The sequence below is a fragment of the Silurus aristotelis genome (genome assembly GCF_946808225.1).
Source record: "Silurus aristotelis genome assembly, chromosome: 7".
Lineage (NCBI taxonomy): Eukaryota > Metazoa > Chordata > Actinopteri > Siluriformes > Siluridae > Silurus > Silurus aristotelis.
The window spans coordinates 13,804,649-13,830,051 of NC_139580.1; the positions used below are offsets into that span (position 1 = coordinate 13,804,649).

The window sequence follows — 25,403 nt, forward strand, 5'->3', positions numbered from 1 at the left end:
GGACTACAGCCTCCGTTTCCGCACTCTGGCGGCATCTAGTGGCTGGCACGAGACGGCGCTGCTCGGTGTGTATCGGCTGGGGTTAAACACAGAGCTGAGACAGGCAATGGCATATCTGGAGGATTCAGTGGGGCTGGAGAAATACATACGTCGCCGGGTCACGGGGAGGTGTCTGTATTGCGGTGTTCCGGGCCACAATGTCAATCGCTGTCCCACACGCCCTGCTCATGCTGCGGTGAGTATGGTGGACTTCCCGGTTCCTGGTCCTGGAGAGCTCCACCGTCAGTGTGATTCTGGGAAGACCTTGGCTTCAGAAGCACGCACCGAGATGTTCCTGGGATCCCTGCGACATCCTGGAATGGAGTCCCCACTGCCAGGCTCACTGCCTCTCCCACCTTCTGACACGAATCCCAGCAGCGATGCTAGGTGCTACCCGGGTGGAGGAGGCCACAACCAGCACCCAGGTGAGGATCCCCAGGGAGTACCGAGCGTTCGAGGACGTGTTCAGCGCGCAGGCGGCCACCCGTCTCCCCCCTCACCGGCCTTGGGACTGTAGCATCGACCTGCTCCCCGACGCTAAGCTACCAAAGGGTCGGGTTTACCCGTTGTCTGCACCAGAACGGCGAGCTATGGAGGAGTACATACAACAGGCCCTCCGCCAGGGGTTCATCAAGCACTCGTCCTCCCCAGCGGCGTCTAGCTTTTTCTTCGTGGGCAAGAAGGATGGAGGGCTGCACCCCTGCATCGACTACCGCCAGTTGAACTCGCAGATCGCTCCACTTCCATACCCTCTCCCGCTCGTGCCCGCCGCTCTGGAGGACCTGAGGGAAGCCTGAGTGTTCAGCAAACTCGACCTCCGGAGCGCGTACAATCTGGTGCGCATTGGGAGGGGAGACGAGTGGAAGACCGCATTCATCACACCCTCGGGGCACTACGAGTACCGGGTGATGCCATACGGCCTCTCCATTTCACCCGCCGTCTTCCAGGGGTTCATGAATGAGGTACTCCGGCCCTACCTCCAGAAATTCGTCATGGTGTACATTGACGACATCCTGATTTACTCACGGAAACTGGAGGAACACCAGAGACACGTATGCGCGATCTTAAGGGCACTTCATTCCCATCACCTCTATCTGAACCTCTCGAAGTGCGAGTTCCACCGTTCGGAGATCCACTTCCTGGGGTACGTCATCGGTGCAGAGGGGATCCGGATGGACAAAGGGAAGGTGAAGGTGGTGAGAAACTGGCCCGTCCCAGGGACGATAAAGGAGCTCCAGCGCTTTTTGGGCTTCGCCAACTTCTATCGCAGGTTCATCCAGGGATACAGCCGGATCACCGCCCCTCTCACCTCACTCCTCAGGGGAAAGGCCCGAACCCTTAGATGGAACCATGAGGCCCGGGAGGCCTTCCAGGAGCTTTGCCGCAGTTTCTGCAGCGCCCCGGTTCTACGTCACCCCGACCCCCGGAGGCCGTTTGTGGTCGAAGTGGATGCCTCGTCCACCGGAGTGGGGGCTACCCTCTCTCAGCTGTCAGGCACACCTTCTCAGCTCCACCCGTGTGCCTACCACTCTCACAAGCTCTCCGCCGCAGAGCAGAACTACGACATTGGCAACCGTGAGCTCTTGGCAATCAAGCTGGCACTGGAGGAGTGAAGACACTGGCTGGAGGGAGCCGAACACCCGTTCACGGTGATCACCGACCACAAGAACCTCCAGTACCTCCGGGAGGTTGGGAGGCTCAACCCCCGACAGGCACGATGGGCGCTCTTCTTTGCCCGGTTCCGGTTCCATATTACCTACCGGGCCGGATTGCAGAACGACAAAGCCGACGCCCTGTCCCGGATGTACGGGCCAGAGGAACCTGGAGAACCTGAGCCCATTCTCCCTCTGACACTCATCCTGGGACCCATCGTCTGGGAGATCAACGCCGAGATCCGCAATGCTGCCCCCCGCGAAACCACCCCGGCAGGGTGCCCTGAGGGACTTACAAAGGGCCTGGCTCCGGCCATCCGGGAGAGAAGCGAACAGTGCAGATGGTCAGGGCTCGATACTGGTGGCCTGAGATGACAGAGGAGATCAAGAGGTTCGTACAGGGATGTTCCACCTGTGCGATGTCGAAGGTACCCCGTCATCTGCCCATAGGCAAGTTGATGCCACTCCCCATCCCTCAGCATCCCTGGTCTCACCTGGGGATCGACTTTGTGACGGATCTGCCCCGGTCTGAGGGTCACACCTGTGTCTTGGTGGTGGTGGATCGCTTCTCGAAGGCCTGCCGGTTCATCCCCCTGAAGGGCTTGCCCACCGACCTCGAGACAGCTGAGGCCCTATTTCACCACGTCTTCCGGAGGAGATCGTCTCGGACAGGGGACCTCAGTTCACGTCCCGAGTCTGGAAGGCCTTCTTCAGGTTCCTGGGAGTCTCGGTGCACCTAACCTCGGGGTATCACCCGCAGTCAAACCGCCAAGCGGAACGGAAGATTCAGGAGCTCAGCCGCTACCTGAGAACCTACTGTGGCCAGGACCAAGAGGCGTGGTGTAGGTTCCTGCCGTGGGCGGAATACGCCCAAAACTCGCTCCGTCAGGACTCCACCGGTCTCACTCCTTTTCAGTGCGTTCTAGGTTTCCAGCCACCCCTGTTCCCCTGGTCGGACGAGCCGTGTGACGTGCCTGCCGTGGACTTCTGGTTTCGAGAGAGCAGCCGGGTTTGGGAGTCCGCACACACCCAGCTGCGCCGAGCCATCCGCAACACCCGCCGGCACGCGGATGCCCGGCGGCTCGACGCCCCGCCTTTCCGTCCCGGGGACCAGGTGTGGTTGTCCACCCGGGACCTGCGGTTGAAACTGCCCTGCCGTAAGCTGAACCCCCGGTTTGTGGGGCCCTTCAAGGTCTTGGAACGGGTCAACGACGTGACCAATCGGCTGGACCTGCCGCCAAGGTACCGCATACACCCCACATTTCATGTGTCGCTACTGAAGCCCTGTGTCTCTCCTGTCTCTCGCCCTTCAGGTGGCCCCCCGGCGCCCGTTCAGCCTGAGGTCGTGGACCAGCCCGGGGTCTACGTGGTGAGAGAGGTGCTGGATTCCAGGCGGCGTGGGGGTCGCCTCGAGTACCTGGTGGACTGGGAGGGGTTCGGTCCGGAGGAGCGGTCTTGGGTGGCGCGACAAGATGTGCTGGACCCGGCGCTGCTGGCGGAGTTCCATGCTTCGCACCCGTGCCGCCCGGCGCCTCGGCCAAGGGGTCGTCCTTGTCGCCGGGTTGGGACGTCCGGTGCCGTCCCTGGGGGAGGGGGTGGTGTCAGAGAGCTCCCTGCTTCCTCGCCTGTGCGCACCCCGCCCGTCCGGAGCTCATCACCGGCTTACTGAGGCGGCACACCTGGGTCTCATTAACCGCTTGCCTACTTAAACCCTTCACTCACAGCTCACAAGCGTCCGTTATTGGACTCAATGAGTGTGTTCTCTACGTGTTTGTTTTTCATTAAACACCGTTGTTTTTCATTTTGGCTCTCGCTTCGTTTGCTCGTGCCTGACACTCGCTGACCTGCCCCTCCTGCTACAGTTAATTCAGTTATGGTAATTCTTGCTGCAATTACAGATACGAGGCATTAACTATATTATTAATAATAATAATAATAATAATAATAATAATAATAATAATAATAATAATCATAATAATAATTTAACATCTGAGGATTTTATTATTATTATTATTATTATTATTATTATTATTATTATATTTTAACAATGACTGCAAATATGTGTTACACATTCTGACTGTCCACTTGATAAAAGTTTTGAAGTGGACAGTGGACAGTCAGAATGTGTAACATATATTAGTAGTCAATGTTTAAAAAAAAAAAAAAAAAAAAAAAAAAAAAAAAAAAAATATATATATATATATATATATATATATATATATATATATATATATATATATATATATATATATATATATAATAATAATAATAATAATTTCCCGTGGGCTCACCACCTGCAGGAGGGACCGTAAGGGACCGGTGCTGAGAGGATTGGGCAGCAGTCGAAGGCAGGGGCCTTGACAACCCGATCCCTGGACACGGAGAAGTGTCTAGGGAATCTGCTTAGACTGATGCCCCCGCGACCCGAATTACGGATAAGCGGGAGAAAATGAATGAATGAATGAATAATAATAATAATAATAATAATAATAATAATAATAATAATAATAATAATAATGATAAAACCATCAGATGTTAAATTATTATTATTATTATTATTATTATTATTATTATTATTATTATTATTATTATAGTTAATGCCTCGTATCTGTTAACTGCAGCATTAATTAACATAACTAAATTAATTAGCAGGAGGGGCAGGTCAGTAAGGAAATGTCCAGTAGCTAATTACACTAATATACTGTTAGATTTTTATCATGACCAAACAAAACTTCATTCTTGGAAAGGTTTTCAATGCGATCTACGATGCCTGTGGTGCCTTTTCTGATCAGTGAAGAATCACACAGCACACAGCATGGCGCATATTTTGTTTCTTCAATTTAATGCAGATAACAGACAAGTATATACATACACTGGGGAAAAAACCTGAGCTAAAACTGTTCCTGATTGGGTAAGAAGACATAATAACCGGAGATGTGTGAGCCCATATAAAGACTTCCTGTATACCTCACATACTCATATCGTAAATATCCTATAGACACTAAACAGATAACAGGAATGTGTTTAGAGAACCATTGTGAGAACCATCTTAACACTAACATATACAGTCATCACGCTAAACCATATGATAGCTTCTACATCCCCATAGTTGCACAATGATCCACTTCTGAGCAAAAAATGTAGTAACGTCAGATCCGGTGTTATGTGCTAAAACGCTCCCCTTCCACAGACTGCTCTAACTTATCTCATAATTATGATATACTAAGTCATAATTATGAGATCAGGATATTTTATTTAAAGGTTATTTGTTTTTTGTTTCCCCCTTTCAATCAGAGGAGACCGAAAGCAAGATCAGGATCTCATTATTATGAGATACTAAGTCATAATTATGAGATACTGTCATAATTATGAGATATTAAGACAATTATGAGATAATAAGTCATAAATATGAGATAGCAAGTCATAATTATGAGATACTATGTCATAATTATGAGATGGTAAGTCATAATTATGAGATAGTATGTCATAACTATGAGATCCCTTCTGTGAATTTTTTTTTCTTTATGAATGCAATGCGCTTCCGTGCTAATAGCAATATTTCTAATTGTTAAATAATTTCTTTTGTTTGTAGTTGCTATTTGCCTGTCCTCCAGAACATTGATGGGGAGTAATGAAGTACAAATACTTCTGTCTGTGCTTAAGTAGATTTTTCTGTTATCAGCACTTTACTTCACTATTTCTTTTTTGGACAACTTTTAATTTTCACTCATTCAATTTCTTACACAAATATCTGAACTTTTACTTCTACATCTGTACATTTTCAAACCAGGCACATTACTTTAGTTTTAATCTATTTGATGACATGATCAATATTTTTTCTTTTCGTTGCATCCCGTTTGCAGCACGTCAACCTGTATCTTGTCATTGCATGCTTTCTTTTTTTTTTCAATCTACATCTGGTGTATTATTTCCTGGCTCTCACACACCACAGACGTAGACTAGTTTACAAAGATTACAACGAGCAAGGCAGAAAGCAAAAATGAGGAATGGGGTTAACATGGATGAGACAGAGGAAGTAAGCGATTTAAACATGTCTGAGAACAGAGACAATCCACCATCATCTTTTCTCTACTTGTGTTCTATATGGTGGTTGGTTAAACTGGATACATTCACAATGCGTGACACAGAAAGAGATAGTAGTAATGGCTTTTTTCTTAATTAGATGTAAGGGCCCATACTTCTTTACTTTAACCTGAATGAAAATGTTTAGTTAATACATCAACTTTTACTAGAGTCTTTTAAAACATGAGTATCTCTACTTCTACTTGAGTAAAGGATGTTTGTACTTTTGCCACCTTTGCCCCGTGGCCAGTAAGTGGTGACATTTGTCCAGCAAAAGAGGTAGAGGCTCGTGCATGCTGGAACAGTCACACTAATCACTACTGTAATGAATAAAGACTGTTGGGATGAACTTTACAACAGAAACTATGACAGAAATTGCATTACACCAAACAATAGCTTTGACCATCAAATTTACCAAATTATTCCAACTTTAATCATTACAAAATAGTTTCCATGCAATCTGTAAGCTTAATAATGTCCTAATGGATAGATGTCCTGTAGTCCTTGTGTTGAGGCTGTAACTTAAGTGTGAACTAACTTGTGTCTTATTGTCCATTTAATATAGTATAAACCATTAAAATGTGATATGTGTCATTCATTGATAAAAAACAAAACAAAACATGGTACTGTAGTTATTGGAATAAAATGCTCCAGACAATGTGATCATAGGAAAATAATCCTCACAGTGTGTTATGCTGTGGCCTTATTCAAAATGGAACCCGCAGTTTGTTGTGGGTTAATACTTAGATAAACCCTTTTTTTTATTATTTTTTTTTTTATTACAATAGTAATTTAAGACACAGTAGTGTTACCATAAAACATAGCTTACACATAGAGCATTTAATAATTAAATAAGAAAACATTGATTACATTGAGAACATTGATGTTGGTGTCATCCTCATGTTTTATTCATAAATGTAAAATAATAATTCTATTTTTTATAAAAAAACATTTTCTTATGCCGCAAAATTATTGTTGAATTGGCATGTACCGGTCTGGTTCACTACATTCATTGGCTGACAAGTTTTCTGTAACTGATGATAATACAGATAATGGAATGGCTGAGATGTGTTTCAGCATTTGCTTTAATTCAGGTTGTCTGATCATTTGTGGCCATTGGAGCCTCATAGTTCTCATAGATGGCATGCAAGTCAAAACCTGAAAAAAATAAGAATTCCTTAAAAAAGAACACATAGACATTCAAAAAGATCATACTTACAAATGGATATAGAAAAATCCTGATTAATTGGATTAATTAGACACAATAGCTGTTTTGCTATTATTACTATATAAAACTCTAATTCAGGGTATGCATGTATGTATAAAAGTGTACTTTAAAAAATGCAAAAGCCACATATTAAGTTTATATATCTTTAATGTTGACATTTTAAAGTTTATAGTGGCTGCTTGTTGATGAGCACATGGGGGATTTCTCCTTTGAACAAATTCACTCATGCTGGGTTGTTTATTTCTGTAAAAAAATAAAATAAAATATACAGCATTTGAATTTGTAAATCAACAATTGAATTGTTTTTAATGATAACTGCAGATGGTAAGTTGACAACAATGCATAAAAAAATATATAAAAGAGAGAAGAGTGGCACAAGTGATTTGTGATAGAAGAGTATCTGCAAGTGTGAAAGGGAAAGTTTGTAGTACTGTGGTGAGACCTGCGGTGTTGTATGGATTAGAGACAGTGGCATTGACCAAACGACAGGAGGTGGAGCTGGAGGTAAGAGAGCTAAAGATGTTGAGATTTTCATTGAGAGTGATGAGGATGGACAGGATTAGAAACAAGTTTATTTAAAGGACCGCGCATGTGGGATGTTTTAGAGACAAAGTGAGGGAGGCACGATTGAGCACATGGGGTATATTGATAGGAGAATGCTGAGGATGGAGCCGCCAGGACGGACGAAAAGAGTAAAGCCAAGGAGGAGGTATATAGATGTGGTGAGGGAAGACATGCAGATAGTTGGTTTGAAAGAGAGCAGGGGTGGTATAGAGACGGATGATCCACTGTAGCAAACCCTAATAAGGAAAGCTGAAAGAAGAAGAAGACTATGCTATGAGCAAGCTGATTGCGCAACCTGATGCTCATGAGTCACGACAGAACAGATCGAGTGTGTCTGTCCCGAAGTAAGCAAACAAACTTTACACGATAGCACTTAATTAAAATATACCATTTTCACATTATGAGGATTATACAGTTTTTGCTCACCGGCCGATGTTTCACCTTCTTCTGTGACACCAGTGTGTTTTCTTTTCATGTGCTCGTTCTTTATGGTGGTACTTCCATCCCACACAAACTCAGCTTTGCATACCTTGCAGGTTATAGTCTTCTTTGTTGCTATTAATATAAAATGATCCCAGGCCTTGTATAACTTGGGACGCGCACTTGTTCTTGCTGCAGGTGTTGTGCCTAATTTCGACCCCACTGGCTGAAGTCTACCCCCCTTCGCGTGCACACGTACAGTACCGTCGTATTTTCAAATTTAACGTGTGGTGTAAGGATCAGGGAAGCACTTGACTGAACTTTACGTGTTTTAAGTGCCATCTATAGGAAACACAACGGTACTGTCAGCGTGCACACAAACGAGGGTGGACTTCAGCCAGGGGGGTCGGAATTACCAATTGGCTCTGTAATCTGCCATTTCAAGCGGCTGTGTTGTCTTGCCGTCATGCTAACCCGAAACTTGAGCAGTAACTAATCGACATTCGTTGACCATGAAGGTCGTTATCGGTTATTAGCGATTTTATTGATCAGTTGTTGCAGCCCTATATATAATATTAATCAAAATATCAAAGACAAATAACGCTTGGTATATAAATACACTGCCTGTAAAGGCATGAAGGCGAAACAATCTACACACATTGGTGTAGCAGTGAGTAAGCAGAAGAAAAAAGAACCAAACACAAACTAAAAAACCCTGTCCAGTTGGTTTGTAAGCATATTATATGTATAAAAGCATGTTTTCTGCTTCTTGCCCATACTGTCTGGGTGGGAGACACGAAACAAGATCATGTGTACAGAAGACGGTTGCTTGCAATGCCATCTAGTGTTATGCTGCCTTGTGAACACATTTCCAAATAAAAGTGTATTTCATTATAATTTGGATGATAATAACCGCAGCAACACTATTCACACATAAGTGCTTTTTCCACTCACTTTCAGTTGATGTTCTAACCTGATCATTGTTGCAGTGGACCCGGTACCTGTCCCAAAAACACAACACAAAGGAGACTGTATTCATGACTGAAAACTTATTAAACATGTGCAATCTGGAATGTCAAGCTTGCATACACCCCAATGCTTTAAGTGTTTAGATTACTGACAGCAGGTTTGTGTGTCAAGTCAAGTTTATTTCTATAGCGCCTTTTCACAATAGACATTGTCTCAAAGGTGCTTTACAGAATTTAAGAGTTACACGTGTTGTGTGTGTGTGTGTGTGTGTGTGTGTGTGTGTGTGTGTGTGTGTGTGTGTGTGTGTGTGTGTGTAAAATTTACTTGATGGAATCAAGTTAAGTCAGGTTCCTTACCTTCTAAGCATGAAAAAAATGGTTAAAAGGCTGATGAAGGGCAACAACAGTCCCAGACTAATTGCAGCAATGTATGCTGAGGATAGAACTGCAGGTGAGGAATACATTAAAATGAAAATTAAAAACAATTAAAACAGAAAAGCAAAATGTAAAATTGAAAAATATTAAAAATATTTTCTTTTCTCAACTGAAAGAAAGCATACAAAATATAAAAATGAAGTAGGATTTTGCACAATAGCTCCTTTTCTACCACAAAACAGTTTATTTACATATATGAATAGCATTTAAGATCATAAATAGAAAATTTGTTTTAAATAGATTTTTTTGTTATCACATTCTGATATAAAATATAATAAGAAATAATAAGGACTTCTGATTGGAAAGTGGCCAATAAGCTGCCAATGCTGTCACTGAACAAGGCCCTCTCAAATGCTCAGTTGTATAAATGAGATATTTGCAAGACTTCCAAATGCTATGAATGTAAATGTAAGAAATTTACTTTTTTTTTTACATTGCGAGTCCACTGGTTTTGCAGTAATCCAGGAAAAAGGTGTTACAGAGAAAATTGATTGCTGGATGTCCACAAGTATGTCTCTAATTTTCAAGTAGGTAAACAGAACCAGGGCTACCCTGCGAAAACAGCCAATAATATTATTTTATATGGATTACTTACTCTTACTTACTTAATTACTTGTTTCTTATTCTTTCCACTACACAAAGTTACAAAATCACATTACTTTTTACCTTACCTGTAGTACTGGTTAAAGAGAGGTCCATTTTTAAAATCTTCATTACTGATTACATCTGAGCCTTTGTCATTTCCAATTTCAACCAGTATCATGTTGCTTTTGGTTATTATATTATTATTTAATTTTAAAACTGTAAGATAAGTCTTGGTCTTCTCTTGTAACCAGTCATTATAGGTCATTCTTAGAAAAGTATTGGAGTTATTACCTGAAATTGCATTTAAAACTTTGCGGTTATAACAAATGTCTTTGATATCATCCATCTATATGATCATAAAAAAAATTTAAAATACCTTGAGGATCAGTTGACAGCAGAACACCATAGGCTTCAATTGGTCCATTTGCACTGTTCAGAAGGTTGCTACTGAATTGTAGGGTTACTGCAGTCTTGCAAACTGAAGTGACTTTTATTACTACATCTTCTGTTTTTCTGGGAACTGGTGGATCTTAAATGTAAAAAAAGGTTTGTGATTATTTGGTATCATCTTCCTTGAGCAAGGACAATGCAATGTATAGTCATGTTAGCTGTATGGGGCTATTAATATGAATATCTAAGTTTAGATAGCACAATACATTAACTGACATGCCTGTAACGCCTGTTCTGCACTTAAAGTCCCATGAGCCAATCTCACCACATCCAAGGGTTGAAATAATCAGATTGTAGGTGGTGAAGTATTGGAGGCTATTAGAAATAAAGTAGTTACAGACAGGATTGCAAAAAGGAGTAAAGTTGCTGAATGCAGAATTATGATTGATGTTGAATCCTTGGTTGTTGCCTGGAGGATTCGTCCATGTTAAATTCAAAGCTGCTGCAGTACGATTTGGTCCAACACAGCTTATGTTAAAGACAGGACTTGTACCTTGAGGAGTCAGATCATATATTTACTAAATTAGTACGGTATAACAAGAATACAAAAGTTTACCAAAATATTTTTATAAAGAACAAAGAGCATAGCATTGTAACCTATATGACAGCAACACAAATGAAAACAGGGTTTGGGGTTTGAAAGGAAACAATGTCACGAGGTGTGGTTAGGGCTGCTATGATATCCAGTCAAATTCACTTCTATATTTCTTTTGAAAATTGTGGTTGCAATGAATTAGAGTGCCAGATTACATGATAAGATGTGAGTATGTGAGTAAATTTCTAAGAAAGTCCTTTATACAATTAAATTGAACACTTTACAAATCATTTTAATGACATTCAAATGGCTATCTCACACTGCTTTGCTGATATAAGCTCAGACATGGTAAGTATAACCTGGAGTGTCATATTGTCAGGGATTCCCCTGCCATGCCCTCTTCGGCGGGTGTCATGCTGCCACTATCTCGGCCGCTCCCAGCCTTGATCTCAAACACCTGGGACTCGTTAGCCACGCACCTTAATAAACTTTTATTCTAGACTCTCTTGCCTACCGTTATTGCACGTTATGCTAATGTGACTCGAGACTCTCTCCTCGCGTGGACTGTGCCTCTTTCCAGGTGCACCACGGATATTACTTTCACGCTTCGGATTCCAATTCGGACATTGTGGACCTCGTCTCTTTCCAGGTGTACCACGGATGTCTCCTCAGCGCTTCGGATTTGGGTTCAGACATTGTGGACCTCGCCCCTTCGAGGCGTACCAGGGATATACCTACCCAGTTCACTTTCCTCACACTCTCACGTACGGCTCGCGGTTTCATCTCTAAATGAAACCCGCTTTACCTACTACAACTTCCGCCTCTGTCTCTCCAACCTGACACATATACACACAGTTTTGAAACAAGCACTAGGGGACTGGGGAGAAAGGCAGTCTGTTTTTTGAGAAAAAAAAATTATGCTTAAATTTATGATGTAACGCTGCAAAGATTTGTTTGTTATCGAATAGGATCACAAAAAATTTCTGAACATTACTTGTAAAGATTGAACGACCAATTGCTCCCTCTTCTGTTGTATTATCTGCAGCAACAGCAGATATTAGGATTGTGTTACTGACTCTAGGACTGAGATTAGTAATGTTATATTAATTGTTTGCAGTTGTTGAATTTAAAGTGATGTTATAGCTCCATTTATTAAAGACCCCAATTTTCTATTATTGTCTATCAATATATTGTTATCAATATGAGTATCTAAAAAATATTTGACTCTGACATTGCATTTTATGAAACCTACCTGTGCAAATGGAAAGGACAACCACTGATCCCTCTGTTTTATTATCATCAGCAACAGCTGAGATTGTAAATGTGTAATTTGTTCCAGGTGTTAGACCAATGATGTTAAAGGAAGTTTTAGGAGTTGTACTGCTGTTGATCCACTGTACTCTAAAAAAAGATCTATTTCCTAATGGTTCAGTCCAGCTCAGGAATACAGATGTAGTTGTGACTTCTGAGGTCTTGAAATTTCTCACAATATCTGGCTCTATAGGAAGAGACGTGTGTTACAGTTATAAAAGTTAATCGTAATTTTACAGTTTGTGAAATATCCAATAATATTTTTTGATAATTATAAATTTAGATGTTGAATATTGCTACAGTGCGTATAAACCTGTACAGTTTAAAGTTTAATCTACACATTATTTTAAGATTTATTAAAAGAATAAATATGCCTTTCATTTCTAATATTAGATTTTTTACCTGGCTTGATTCTTAAATATAAACCTACTGTAATGAAATACTGAAAATTGATGTTTCATTTTAGTGTTGAAATCCATGGCATTGATTATTTTTGTTATCAAATAGTAGCTGGGCTTTAGAGTTTGTGAGGTATGCTCACTGTTCACTTTATTAGGAATGCCTGCAAACATCAAATTTTTCAATCGTGCAACATTTATTTATTATTTGTTTTAGGAATGTCTGAAATTCCTGTGCTTTTGAAGAATGTATTTTTCTTCTTCTTTCGGCTTCTCCCACAGCAGATCATCTGTCTCCACACCCCCCCGTCCTCTACATCTGACTCTTTCACCGCAACCACCTGCATGTTTTCCCTCACCACATCCGGAAATGTAATAATGTTCCCTACGTGTTGGAATAGTTTTACAAATTTTTATTTTATTTTTTTTAAAGAGGATCGACTTTCTTGCCTAATAAGCTTTTCTACTTAACCCCTCCCTCTACCCCACTGTTCTGGTTATGCTATTTTATTACTTATGACATATTTCATTTGTAAAGTCATATTTAACTGCTTAACAACCATTTAGTGATGTTTTATAAACTGCAGCAACTACAAACATTTGTCCAGAAATTAGATCAGCTTTGTTAATTATGGTGATTTAAAAAGCCGCAAAATAAAAATCGAATATCAAATCAAATATTGAGATGTTTTCCTGATCTGCTCAGTTCAAAATAGTCATTCAGAGCATATTAATATACAGACAATGTTACACTGACTGCAGAGAACGCAAAATCACCCTGTTAAAAGGAACACTGCAAAGATGTGTTTGCAATCAAATAGGATCACAAAAAAATTTCTGAAACATACTTGTAAAGACTGAACGACCAATTGCTCCTCCTTCTGTTATATTATCTGCATCAACAGCAGATATCAGGATGGTGTAATTGACTCCAGGACTGAGATTAGTAATGTTATAGAAAGTGTTTGAGGTTGTTGAATTTAAAGTGATGTCATTGCCCCATTGTACTTTAAAGAAAGATCTTATTCCTATTGGTTCAGTCCAGTTCAGAAACAATGAGCTTGTTGTGATTTCAGCCACATTCAGGTCTCTCACTACATCAGGTTCTGTGAGCACATGTTAGAAGTCACAGTGTTAGAAAGTACATTAATCTACATGAAACAAATAATAAATACTGAGTTACTAATGGTATAATAAGTATAACATCTCAGAACATTGGACTGTGTAAGTACAGGTTCATTTACATAATGAGAGATTTTTCTAATTGCTTAGTCCACTACAGTTAAATAGAGTGTATAACATTAACTACTGTGAGAATGCTACATTTTCAGACTCTGAATGTCAGAATTTCATCTCATACTTCTGAACCATACCACATATAATTAAAGAGCAGTTGATTCTGAGTTTAACTATCTGCAGAAAAATCAGATATTACACAGTTATTAATGTGAAAGTGGTGGCATGTTCAAGTAACGATTTGGGAACGGAAGGCAAACTTGGGAAAAGTGATTGTTACAAATCTGACAACTACACAATTTTAAAAAACTAATATTCCATGTTTCCATTAGTGGCAGCAATGATAAGAAAGGGGAAATGAGAGAGAGAGAGAGAGAGAGAGAGAGAGAGAGAGAGAGAGAGAGAGAGAGAGAGAGAGAGAGAGAGAGAGCGAGCGAGCGAGCAAAAGATCATTAGCATTATCACAGTTCAGAAGTTACTTTCATCATCAAATAAGAACACATGTCTTTAAAACATACTTGTAAACACTGAACGACCAATTGCTCCTCCTTCTGTTATATTATCTGCAGCAACAGCAGATATCAGGATAGTGTAATTGACTCCAGGACTGAGATTAGTAATGTTATAGAAAGTGTTGGAGGTTGTTGAATTTAAAGTGATGTTATTGCTCCATTGTACTTTAAAGAAAGATCTTTTTCCTATTGGTTCAGTCCAGTTCAGAAACAATGAGCTTGTTGTGATTTCAGCCACATTCAGGTCTCTTACAACATCAGGTTCTGTGAGCACAGGTTAGAGGTCATAGTTTTAGAAAAAAGAAAAAAATCAATATGAAACAATCAGCGAATAAACACTGAATGCATTCTTCAATGAGGAATTAAAAATGGACTGGTCACGAGGAACCTGAATCCTACGGCAACAATAAAAAGTGTACAAAATGGGATACAATTCATTTGTATAAAACTATTTACACACACATTCAAATATAAAGACAACTATGATTTGTTGGACAATCCAACAGCATAGGTTAAAATTGTGCAACAAAAAAGAAAACCTGATACTAACTATAAATAAACACAGAGAACATGTATAGAAAGTGAATAAATATAAGAAACTGAACACTGCATTAAACTGTGGACACTCTGTAACTCTACCTGCTGCACCACCATGCCGCCCTAACAACAAATTACTAATGTCAATATTCAGTCAATATTTCTAACTTCTTACTTGTGTAGGCAGAAAGGTAGCTGGAATTTCCTTCTGTTTTATTATCTGCAACAACTGCAAACACTTTGAACGTGTACTGCACTCCAGGAGTCAGATTAGTTATGTTAATCATGGTGAGTTCAGTAGTCGTGCTGATGTTTGTATTGAAATTATCATATTGGACTACATAATAGGAGATTTCCCCCATTGCCTTAATCCAGTACAGTAATATAGAGGAGGTTGTAACATTAACTGCTGTGAGGTTACTAACAGTGTCAGGCTCTGTGAAGGCAAAAGACCAATAGCATTATCACTGTTCAGAAATAACTTTTGTCATCAAATGAGAACACAGGTCTCTGAAACATACTTGTAAACACTGAAAGACCAATTGCTCCTCCTTCTGTTATATTATCTGCAGCAACAGCAGATATCAGGATGGTGTAATTGACTCCAGGGCTAAGATTAGTAATGTTATAGAAAGTGTTTGAGGTTGTTGAATTTAAAGTGATGTCAATGCTCCACTGTACTTTAAAGGAATATCTCATTCCTATTGGTTCAGTCCAGTTCAGAAACAATGAGCTTGTTGTGATTTCAGTCACATTCAGGTCTCTCACTACATCAGGTTCTGTGAGCACATGTTAGAGGTCACAGTGTTAGAAAGTTATTAATCTGAGATTCAGATAATACTTCTAACTTCTTACTTGTGTAGGCAGAAATGTAGCTGGAATTTCCTTTTGTTTTATTATATGCAACAACTGCAAACACTTATATAAAGCTCTGTTAGAAAGTCACTACACTGCTAAAATCATCAATCAGTAATTCTTAAGCCTATGCTACACTCTTATCTTATGAACACACACACATGGTACAGGGAGAGTCTCTCATGCTTTTTCTACATTAAGGTGATTTGCATTTGTGATGCTCCTCAAGCATATGGAAATTTATTACAAATACTACAGAGAAACTCTGTACAAGTTTGTACAATATAGCACAATATAGTACATTTGCTGCATTTTAATAATTAATGAAAATTAATAAAAGTTACAGTACAGGACTTACTTGTGAATGCTGAGATTTGAGTTGGTGATCCTGTAGTTTGGGTATCTGCAACAACTGCAGTTACAGTGAATGTATAGTTCACTCCAGCAGTCAGACCAGTGACAGTGTAAGATGTGATTGGGATTTTAATGCTGTTATTCACACTGCCATCAATACACTGTACTGTAAAGTAGGACCTGTACCCATGAGGCTCATTCCAGTTTAGAGACACAGATGATGTGGTTTTGTTAGATACACTTAGATTGCTGACACTGTCTGGGTCTGCAAATCCAAGTATATAAATAAATCATTAAAGCTCTGCTACATAACTACTAAAAACAAAACTGAAGCCCACATAAAGAACGGCATAAAAAATTTGAATGACAGAGATAAAACGTATTACTCAATTTTAATATTTTGTAATCAGCAAAACAGCACTTACTTGTGAATGCTGAGATTTTAGCTGGTGATCCTGTAGTTTGATTATCTGCAGCAACTGCAGTAACAGTGAATGTGTAGTTCACTCCAGCAGTCAGACCAGTGACAGTGTAAGATGTGTTTAAACTGTTAATGATGTTATTTACACTGACATCAGTCCACTGTATTATAAAGTAGGACCTGCTGCCATTAGGCTTATTCCAGGTTAGAGACACAGATGATAGGGTTCTGCTAGAGACAGTAAGATTGGAGGCAACATCCAGCTCTGTAAATCATACATATGTTAACGATCATCATGACATATAAAAACAATCATTATTACCTATTATAGCTTTTGTTCCAACAAATCAGGAGACACATTTGTTTAATTAGCTGATTGTGGCCTTTAATTGGCTATAAGGTAATAAGCCTGAAACAAAAAAACTGTTTCTTTGGTCATAAGACTGAGACACTGGACCCAAAGCTGTACATGTTCATGTTCAAGTTCAAGTTTATTTCTATAGCGCTTTTCACCCTGGACATTGTCTCAAATCAGCTTTACAGAACTTAAGAATTAAAGTGAATGATGTGTCCCACAGACCACACCCACTCTGCCACTCACTTTAGAATGACTAGCACATGATCTATCTATCTATCTATCTATCTATCTATCTATCTATCTATCTATCTATCTATCTATCTATCTATCTATCTATCTATCTATCTATCTATCTATCTATCTATCTATCTATCTATCTATCTATCTATCTATCTATCTATCTATCTATCTATCTATCTATCTATCTATCTATCTATCTATCTATCATCCATCTATCTAAAAATGATTCTTATAAAATATCATTTCTGAATAGAATTTTCTCTTAAAATTACTAATAGTTCCAAAAGAAGAATTAAATAATTCATTAAGGATTGCATTAAGGAAGCACTTTGCTTAGAGTAACCTGCAAAATACACTGCTTGAGCTGCACTTAGATTTATTCAATAGTGTCAGTATCTTTTCCCTGAAAAAAAGTGTTATACAATTTAGACATGCAGATAGACAATTTTGCTTTTCAATTTAAAATAAAATACAAAACGCGATTCCAAAAAAGTTGGGACACTGTACAAATTGTGATTAAAAACAGAATGCAATTATGTTTCAAATTTCTATATTTTATTCAGAATACAACATAGCTGACATATCAAAGGTTTAAACTGAGAAAATTTATCATTTTAATGAAAAAATAAGTTGATTTTAAATTTCATGGCATCAACACATCTCAAAAAAGTTGGGACAAGGCCATGTTTACCACTGTGTGGCATCAATATTATGCACTGTAGATGATGATAACTTTAAACTTTTTGCAATTTTTCTCTGAGAAACCCCTTTCTGATATTGCTCCACTATTTCTTGCCGCAGCATTGAAGGAATTGGTGATCCTCTGCCCATCTTGACTTCTGAGAGACAATGCCACTCAGAGAGGCTCTTTTTATACCTGATCATGTTGCCAATTGAACTAATAAGTTACAAATTGGTCCTCCAGCTGTTCCTTATATGTACATTTAACTTTTCCAACCTCTTATTGCTACCTGTCCCAACTTTTTTGGAATGTGTAGCTCTCATGAAATCTAAAATAAGACAATATTAGGCATTTCAAAATGTCTCACTTTCAACATCTGATATGTTATCTATATTTAATTGTGAATAAAATATAGGTTTATGAGATTTGTAAATTATTGCATTCCTTTTTTAATCACAATTTGTACATTGTCCCAACTTTTTGAGAATCGAGTTTGTAAACATCAATTATTAATACTGCAGAAACTACCTACCTTATTAATAAAAAAAAGAATTCTCATAAATATTTTTTTCTAATAAAAGTAAATATAAAATAATATATAAACAACATATGTTAACAAGGCAGATCTTGAAGAAGGAAAAAAAATTAGAAGAATAATAAACTAGTAAACTGCACTTTCATAGCTATTATTTTTTATTACAATGATTGCACAATTGGTTTATGTAAGAAAACAAACCCTGGGTCCATTCACTTTTTTTTTTTTTTTTTTATAAAAGTGTTTTATAGTAATATTATATGAAGTACATGACTTACTTGTGAATGCTGAGATTTCAGTTGGTGGTCCTGTAGTTTGGGTATCTGCAGCAACTGCAGTAACAGTGAATGTATAGTTCACTCCAGCAGTCAGACCAGTGACATTGTAAGATGTGATTGAAGTGTTAATGCTATTAATCACACTGCCATCAGTCCACTGTACTGTAAAGTAGGACCTGTTCCCATTTGGTTCATTCCAGATTAGAGACACAGATGATGTGGTTTTGTTAGAGACAAAGAGATTGGTGACAACATCTGGCTCTGCAAATCACAAAACAGACACACACACACACACACACACACACACACACACACACACACACACACACACACACACACAAAACATGAGAGTCCCTACGCATAGACACATAGACAAGAGATATGGACGTATAAAAACAGAAAAACTCACTATATAAGAAACATCTGTATACTTACTCTTGTATTACTCATTTGTGCATCACCACAGCACAATGCAGAAAATCATGCGGCTGCAGATCAAGAGCTTCAGTTAATGTTCTTATTAAAAAATGGGGAAAATGTGATGTCTATGATTTAAACCATGACATGGCTCCTGATCAAACTCTGTTTAATCTAAACATTACCTAATGCTCTTGAACTGTATCTGCATGTATTTCTGCATTGCTCTTCTACCATATGATTGGTTGATTAAAGGTATTTTACAATTATTACTTGCCACACTGCAAATAAAACTTAACAGAAGTCTGTTACAGAGGTTTACAACAGATGATTTGTCGTACTGAGTGCTCAGTGGTGGAGCACATGTGCTGATTAGCAAGCAGGATAACTAAAAAGTATAATTCCTCCCTTGGGTTCTTTCCTGTAATGATATAACCATGATGAGACTTTATAGCCACATTTTCTGCTGCTATTACTTGATAAACTCCCTAGAAATGCTTTAGGAAGCAATGAAATACAAAAGGCTTATTGTTTCTGGGTTAGGGTTGTTAACCCTAACCCACACTGTCACAATCAGTGTTCTTGTTATTAGATGTTGGTGAAATTTGTCTTTCAATTGTATTACAAATGCATTATGTTTGTAATTTGTTGGCGACTTCAATTATTATTTTGCAGTGATGGCATTATCTGCTGTCAAGTCTTACTTGTGAATGCTGAGATTTGATCTGTTGCTCCTGTAATTTCTGCAGTAACAGTGAATGTGTAGTTCACTCCAGCAGTCAGACCAGTGACATTGTAAGATGCGATTGAGGTGTTAATGCTGTTATTCACACTGCCATCAGTCCACTGTACTGTATAGTTTTCATCTGATGCATTCCAGGTTAAAAACACAGCTGATGTGGTTGTGTTACAGACAGCAAGACTGATAACCTTTTGCTCTGTGAACCACACGTGCGCACACACATGCACACACGTACATGCACACATTATTAATTAATTAATTATTCATCTCTAAAACTAATTTAACAAATATTAGCTGAACAATATAAAAAATTTGCACACAGACATACAGAACAACACCGAGAAATTGGGAACTTTATTAGAGAGTCAACTGTAGATGGTAAACAAATTATAACAAGATTTGCTCTATTTTACAAAAACACAGTTAATTCTGTAGTTTACTGTAGAACTATTTAATAATAATAATATTATTAATAATAATACTAACGAAAAAAAAAAACAAAAAAAACCAAAAACGATTATCAGCTGTACAGGACTTACTTGAGACTGATGAGGTTTGAGTTGTTACACTTGTACTTTGTCTAGATGAACTGGTTGGAGTAAAAAGAGTGGTACTGGTCGTAGCTGAAGCTGAAGCTATTGTAAAAGTGGTGTTTGGGTGAGGTCAGACATTACAGAAACAGCTGACATATTTTCTTCACCAATGTTAAATGTCAAAAAATATGCTTTAGACATTCAATAAAACGTTGCCTACTTTGTGATAGCCAGCCATATTCTCAGCACATACAACTTATATGTCCTGTGTTTCCATTTTTTTTCACTATTACCCACCCAACAGGTGATCTACACTCAAAAATTCAGACCCCCTTTAGACATTTTCTTCAGTTTTTTACATCAGAACATTAAGCCTTGCCCCAAATAGTGCACTCATTAATATTGGCAGAGTTTTGTCCCATTTTACATTTTAGGACTGCACTCAGCTTTACTTGACATTAAGTATCATTAGGATTAGAACTTATTTCAATCATTCATTCATCAATTCCTCCAATTTAACAGTGTTTAAAGCTTACTCTATACAGTCAGATGATTTGATACATCATATGAACTTAACAATATGATCTTGCACCATTTCTGTTTGTTTACTGAAGTTATGGTAGAAATGAATTATTCATTCATTAGATCACTGCATCACAATCAGTTATGTCTAACATTATTTTTTCTTGCTTGGACCTTGTAGAAACACAACTACATCTTTGACTGAGTAATAAAGCTGAGTTTCTGAATTTTAGCTGAATTCCCCACAATATATATGTGAATTTGTTAGCATGTGTGATGAAGTCTTGAAGACACTCTGCAATTCTCAGTTTTACACCATTAAGCATTGCAAATAATAATACATGCATTTTTTAAGTTTAGCAGTGCCACATTCTCAAATAATTACAAAATAAGAAAACTTGTGGTCTCCTTGGCAGGAACAAGGCCAGAACCAAAAAAAGTACATCTTAATAAACAGACATTTTCTAGTACTGACATATTTATCTCATATAAAAGTTTTGCTACAGTAGATTCTGCTTCATCAGGCAGCATATTTTCAAGCAGAGATGCTTGAAATATGACAAATATTTTCTCCTACAGGTAAATTATCTGCTTCCTTCACCCTCCACAGTGTTCACTCACATCCTCTAATTCATGCTTACCTACATGTGAAATACAGAAATCAAATTGGATAATCAAAGCGACTTGGTTAACCTTCGGATCAATGCTCTGTCACAAAGTACTTTTTTCCTGTTTATCTGACAAAAATGCTGTAAATCTCATTTACATTCCTGCTCCACTTTCCACTGAATAATGACTACAGATCTCTGTCTCACACTGAAAAACTGATAGCAGCAACTATCCTGGCTTTACTTCTAATAAAAACTTTATATATATATATATATATATATATATATATATATATATATATATATATATATATATATATATATATATATATATATTGCATTTATTGTTATATAAATGGTATGAATGAAATTATCATTTTATATAATGTTTCAAATTACTTACCCATATCTGTTCCTAGACTGCTCCCAAGGGCAGCAATTATAATAAAAAAAGAATAAACTTAATATATTAATTCATTAATAAACAATTATAAAGTCTACATTTATGAATTCATAAATAAATAATAACATAATACATTCTGAATAGAAATACTGTACTTTAGCCTACCTGGATATTACTAATATAAATAATGTGCATAAAACACCTATAAACACGCATTTACCAAAACTGAATACTTTAATGAAAAGAGGGAGAAAATCCGAGAGCACTTTCAGAAGTAGTTTTTAAACAGTGGTTGTGTATTAGATACATAAAGCACTCATATAAACACTCACTAAAATCATTTTATATACTTTAAACTAGGGATGAAATTAACTCAATATTAAGGTGTTAAGACAAATTCATTTGTTGCTGTCTAAAATAACTCCCAGATCTTTTACCATTGATCATGATCATGATCTATAGTGTCGAATGCAGCAATAAGATCTAGTAAAACCAACAGCGAAATGAAGCCTTGGTCTGAAGCTAAAAACAGGTCATTAGTGATTTTAACTAGGGCAGTTTCTGTGCTATGATGGAGCCTAAAACCTGACTGAAACTCTTTAAAGATATTGTTCTCTTGCAGGTAGGAACATATACATATACATATACATATACATATATATATATATATATATATATATATATATATATATATATATATATATATATATATATATATATATGTTAGATACATTAGATAGTGCAGATGTAATGAGGAGTAAAAAAATATATACTATGTACAATTGTACAGAGGTTGTCAAACAAAATATTTAATCGCAACTAAATCGTACATTCTGTTTTTAATACTTTAAGCAACATGGACATGGAGAAATATGGATGCAACAGACAGCATGAAGACAAAAAATTCTTGTAAATGTTTTAATGTAATGATGGTGGTTTAAATTACATAAATAATTTTTTATTAAAGTTTATTAGAGGGACAGCCCATGTAGGATGTTTTTTGACAAGGTGAGGAAGGCGAGATTGAGATGGTTTGGACATGTTCAGAGGAGGGACATGAGTTATATTGGTAGAAGAATGCTGAGCCACCAGGTAGGAGGAAAAGAGAAAGGCCAAGGAGGAGGTTTATGGATGTGGTGAGGGAAGACATTCAGGTAGTTGGTGTGAAAGAGGCAGATGTAGAGGACAGGGTGGTATGGAGACGGATGATCCGCTGTAGCGAACCCAAATGGGAGCAGCCGAAAGAAGAAGAAGAAGAAGAAGTTCAGGACACCAAACGGAAACTTTGCTATGTTTCCACACGGACAGTTAATGAGGTGATACCGGAGAACCTGCACCTCTTCAACTCAAGTCAAGAAGCCTATATATATATATATATATATATATATATATATATATATATATATATATATATATATATATATATATATATATATATATATATATATATATATATATATATATAAAATCATAGACATTTTACAGATTAGAATGATGTATTGTTTTTATCTGTACGATCAATAAGGACAGTAATTAAGGTTCGTTTCGCTGTTATGAAGGAAAAACCCACAAAAACGCCACCCAGAGGGTTAATTGTGTCAATGATGGATTTGGTGTTTGAATTGAGACTTAATAAAACAAATAAAAAACAAAAGTTTAAAAATATTTTCCGGTTAAGTTTATTTATTTATTTATTTTATATCTAAGTGAAGAAGAGATGCCGTGAATAAGTGTATGTTTTGCTGGAGGTTTTAATTTCGCCTCTTTTATATTTAGTTATTTATTTATGTATTTATATTTTTTATAAAAATAATAAAAACAGAAATGCGCGCTGAATTGATAGCACTTTATTAAAATTTAGTGCCGTTTACAAGAATTTTGCAAAATGAATTAAAAATGTTGTTACCTAATGAATGTATCCAGGCTGAACATCCACATACAGAACACAAGCAGAGAAAAGATGATGATGATGATGATGATGATCAGGTGATCAGGAATGCCTCTGTTCTCAGTCATGTTTACATCACTGACTCCATCTGTCTCATCAACGTTCAGTGTTGGGCAACGTTACTTTTAAAAGTAATATATTACAATATTAAGTTAATCCCCAAAAAAGTAACTAATTACGTTTTATGGAAAGTAACACGTTATATTACTTTTGCGTTACTTTTGCGTTACTTGTATCTCTTTTACGCCTTACTGGTGTAACAGGTGTAATATAGATAATTGCCATTAAGAAATAAGTTATACTGTATTAGGGCAAAAGACATGTGTGGGCTGCACACCGGTGATGTGGAGGGAGAACATACCTTTCGCTGTCATCTCATAAAACTTCGTGCAATTCTGTAAATATGACCTCGTCCTCGTCTACATCATTCTCTGCTTTATCATCAGCTTTAAACATTCTGAACGTTTTTATAAAGTTCGCGCTATTATCAGTGACCGTGGCAGTTTATCTTCCCACAAAGAGCAAATGAGCTGTGAATTTGCTCTCTATCTTCGCTGCGATGGCATCGTACATGTGTCTACCCCGGAAAACTTTTATTCTGAGCAGTCAATAGATCTGCAGTGGTGGAAAGTCGGCAAAAGTATTTTATATTTCTGTCTCCATTTCAACATTGCATAATGTTGCATATATTCAACATTACACACACACACACACACACACACACACACACACACACACACACACACACACACACACACACAGCTATTGTGGGAAAAAAACACACTTGTTTTGTGTGTGTGTGCACATGTATGTGTGTGGTGGGGGCCTGGGGGGGTCTTATGGATCCCGCCTTCTGTTCGAAACTGGCCACAAGACCTCGTCGACATCACAGGCGATGTCCTCGCGGGCTAGGCATTGGGAAAAATATCGTCTTGTGTGCCTAATCCACCCTTGGATGGATCCCACCTCAATGTCTCCACATGCCTCTTCCATTGCTTGCAGAAGAGCCATGCGGGCGTGTGGTTGCCGATCATAGACTGGAGGGGCCACATGCGGAGAAGGCCGAGTGGAAAACACTGGACGCTGCCGACATGAGACCCAGCAGCCTCTGGAACTGCCTCACAGTGACTGGCTGGCCTGCTCCTACCCTCCTGACTGCAGTGAGGATGACTACAAACCGGGCGGGAGACGACCGTGCCCTTAACCCGGCCGAGTCCCACACCACGCCGAGAAAGCGGTTCTCCGCGCTGGGAAAAAGTACACTTTACCCGGCGTCTCAGTCTGAACCCCAGTACCTTCATGCAGGCGAGAACAGCATCTCAATGCCGAACCGCCTGGTGCTCTAACGAGCCAACATCAACCAATCGTCGATATAATACAAAATGCGGATGCCCTGAAGCCGCAGCGGGGTCAGTGCCGCGTTCATGCACTCTGTGAAGGCACGGGTGAGAGCACTAGGCCGAACGGAAGGACCGATATTGGTAAGCTTCGCCCCGAAAGCAACCTCAGGAACCTCCCGTGTGCGGTGAAGGACGGCTGCATGGGAGCATGCAA

General features: G+C 38.6%; 2 protein-coding genes across 2 annotated transcripts in view; both read right to left on the minus strand.

Annotated features, from left to right (window-relative positions):
• LOC310729369 (receptor-type tyrosine-protein phosphatase beta) overlaps nucleotides 1-20,468 on the minus strand; it is a 77,147-nt gene extending 56,679 nt beyond the window's left edge. The window contains exons 1-5 of the mRNA XM_083547465.1: nucleotides 20,375-20,468; nucleotides 19,798-20,031; nucleotides 18,677-18,937; nucleotides 16,588-16,848; nucleotides 16,167-16,427 (exon numbers count right to left, since the gene is read on the minus strand). The gene's annotated coding sequence lies outside the window, so the exon portion shown is untranslated. The remainder of the gene's footprint in view (nucleotides 1-16,166; nucleotides 16,428-16,587; nucleotides 16,849-18,676; nucleotides 18,938-19,797; nucleotides 20,032-20,374) is intronic.
• LOC310728379 (uncharacterized protein) lies at nucleotides 5,756-14,206 on the minus strand. The gene is made up of 9 exons (XM_083545734.1): nucleotides 13,517-14,206; nucleotides 12,212-12,457; nucleotides 10,645-10,917; nucleotides 10,351-10,503; nucleotides 10,061-10,265; nucleotides 9,811-9,941; nucleotides 9,312-9,399; nucleotides 8,941-8,987; nucleotides 5,756-6,932 (listed from the first exon to the last, which is right to left on the minus strand). The coding sequence occupies exons 5-9, from the start codon at nucleotides 10,237-10,239 to the stop codon at nucleotides 6,865-6,867; spliced, it is 513 nt and encodes a 170-aa protein (XP_083401860.1). The 5' UTR covers nucleotides 10,240-10,265; nucleotides 10,351-10,503; nucleotides 10,645-10,917; nucleotides 12,212-12,457; nucleotides 13,517-14,206; the 3' UTR covers nucleotides 5,756-6,864.
• Nucleotides 20,469-25,403: the final 4,935 nt, after the last annotated feature.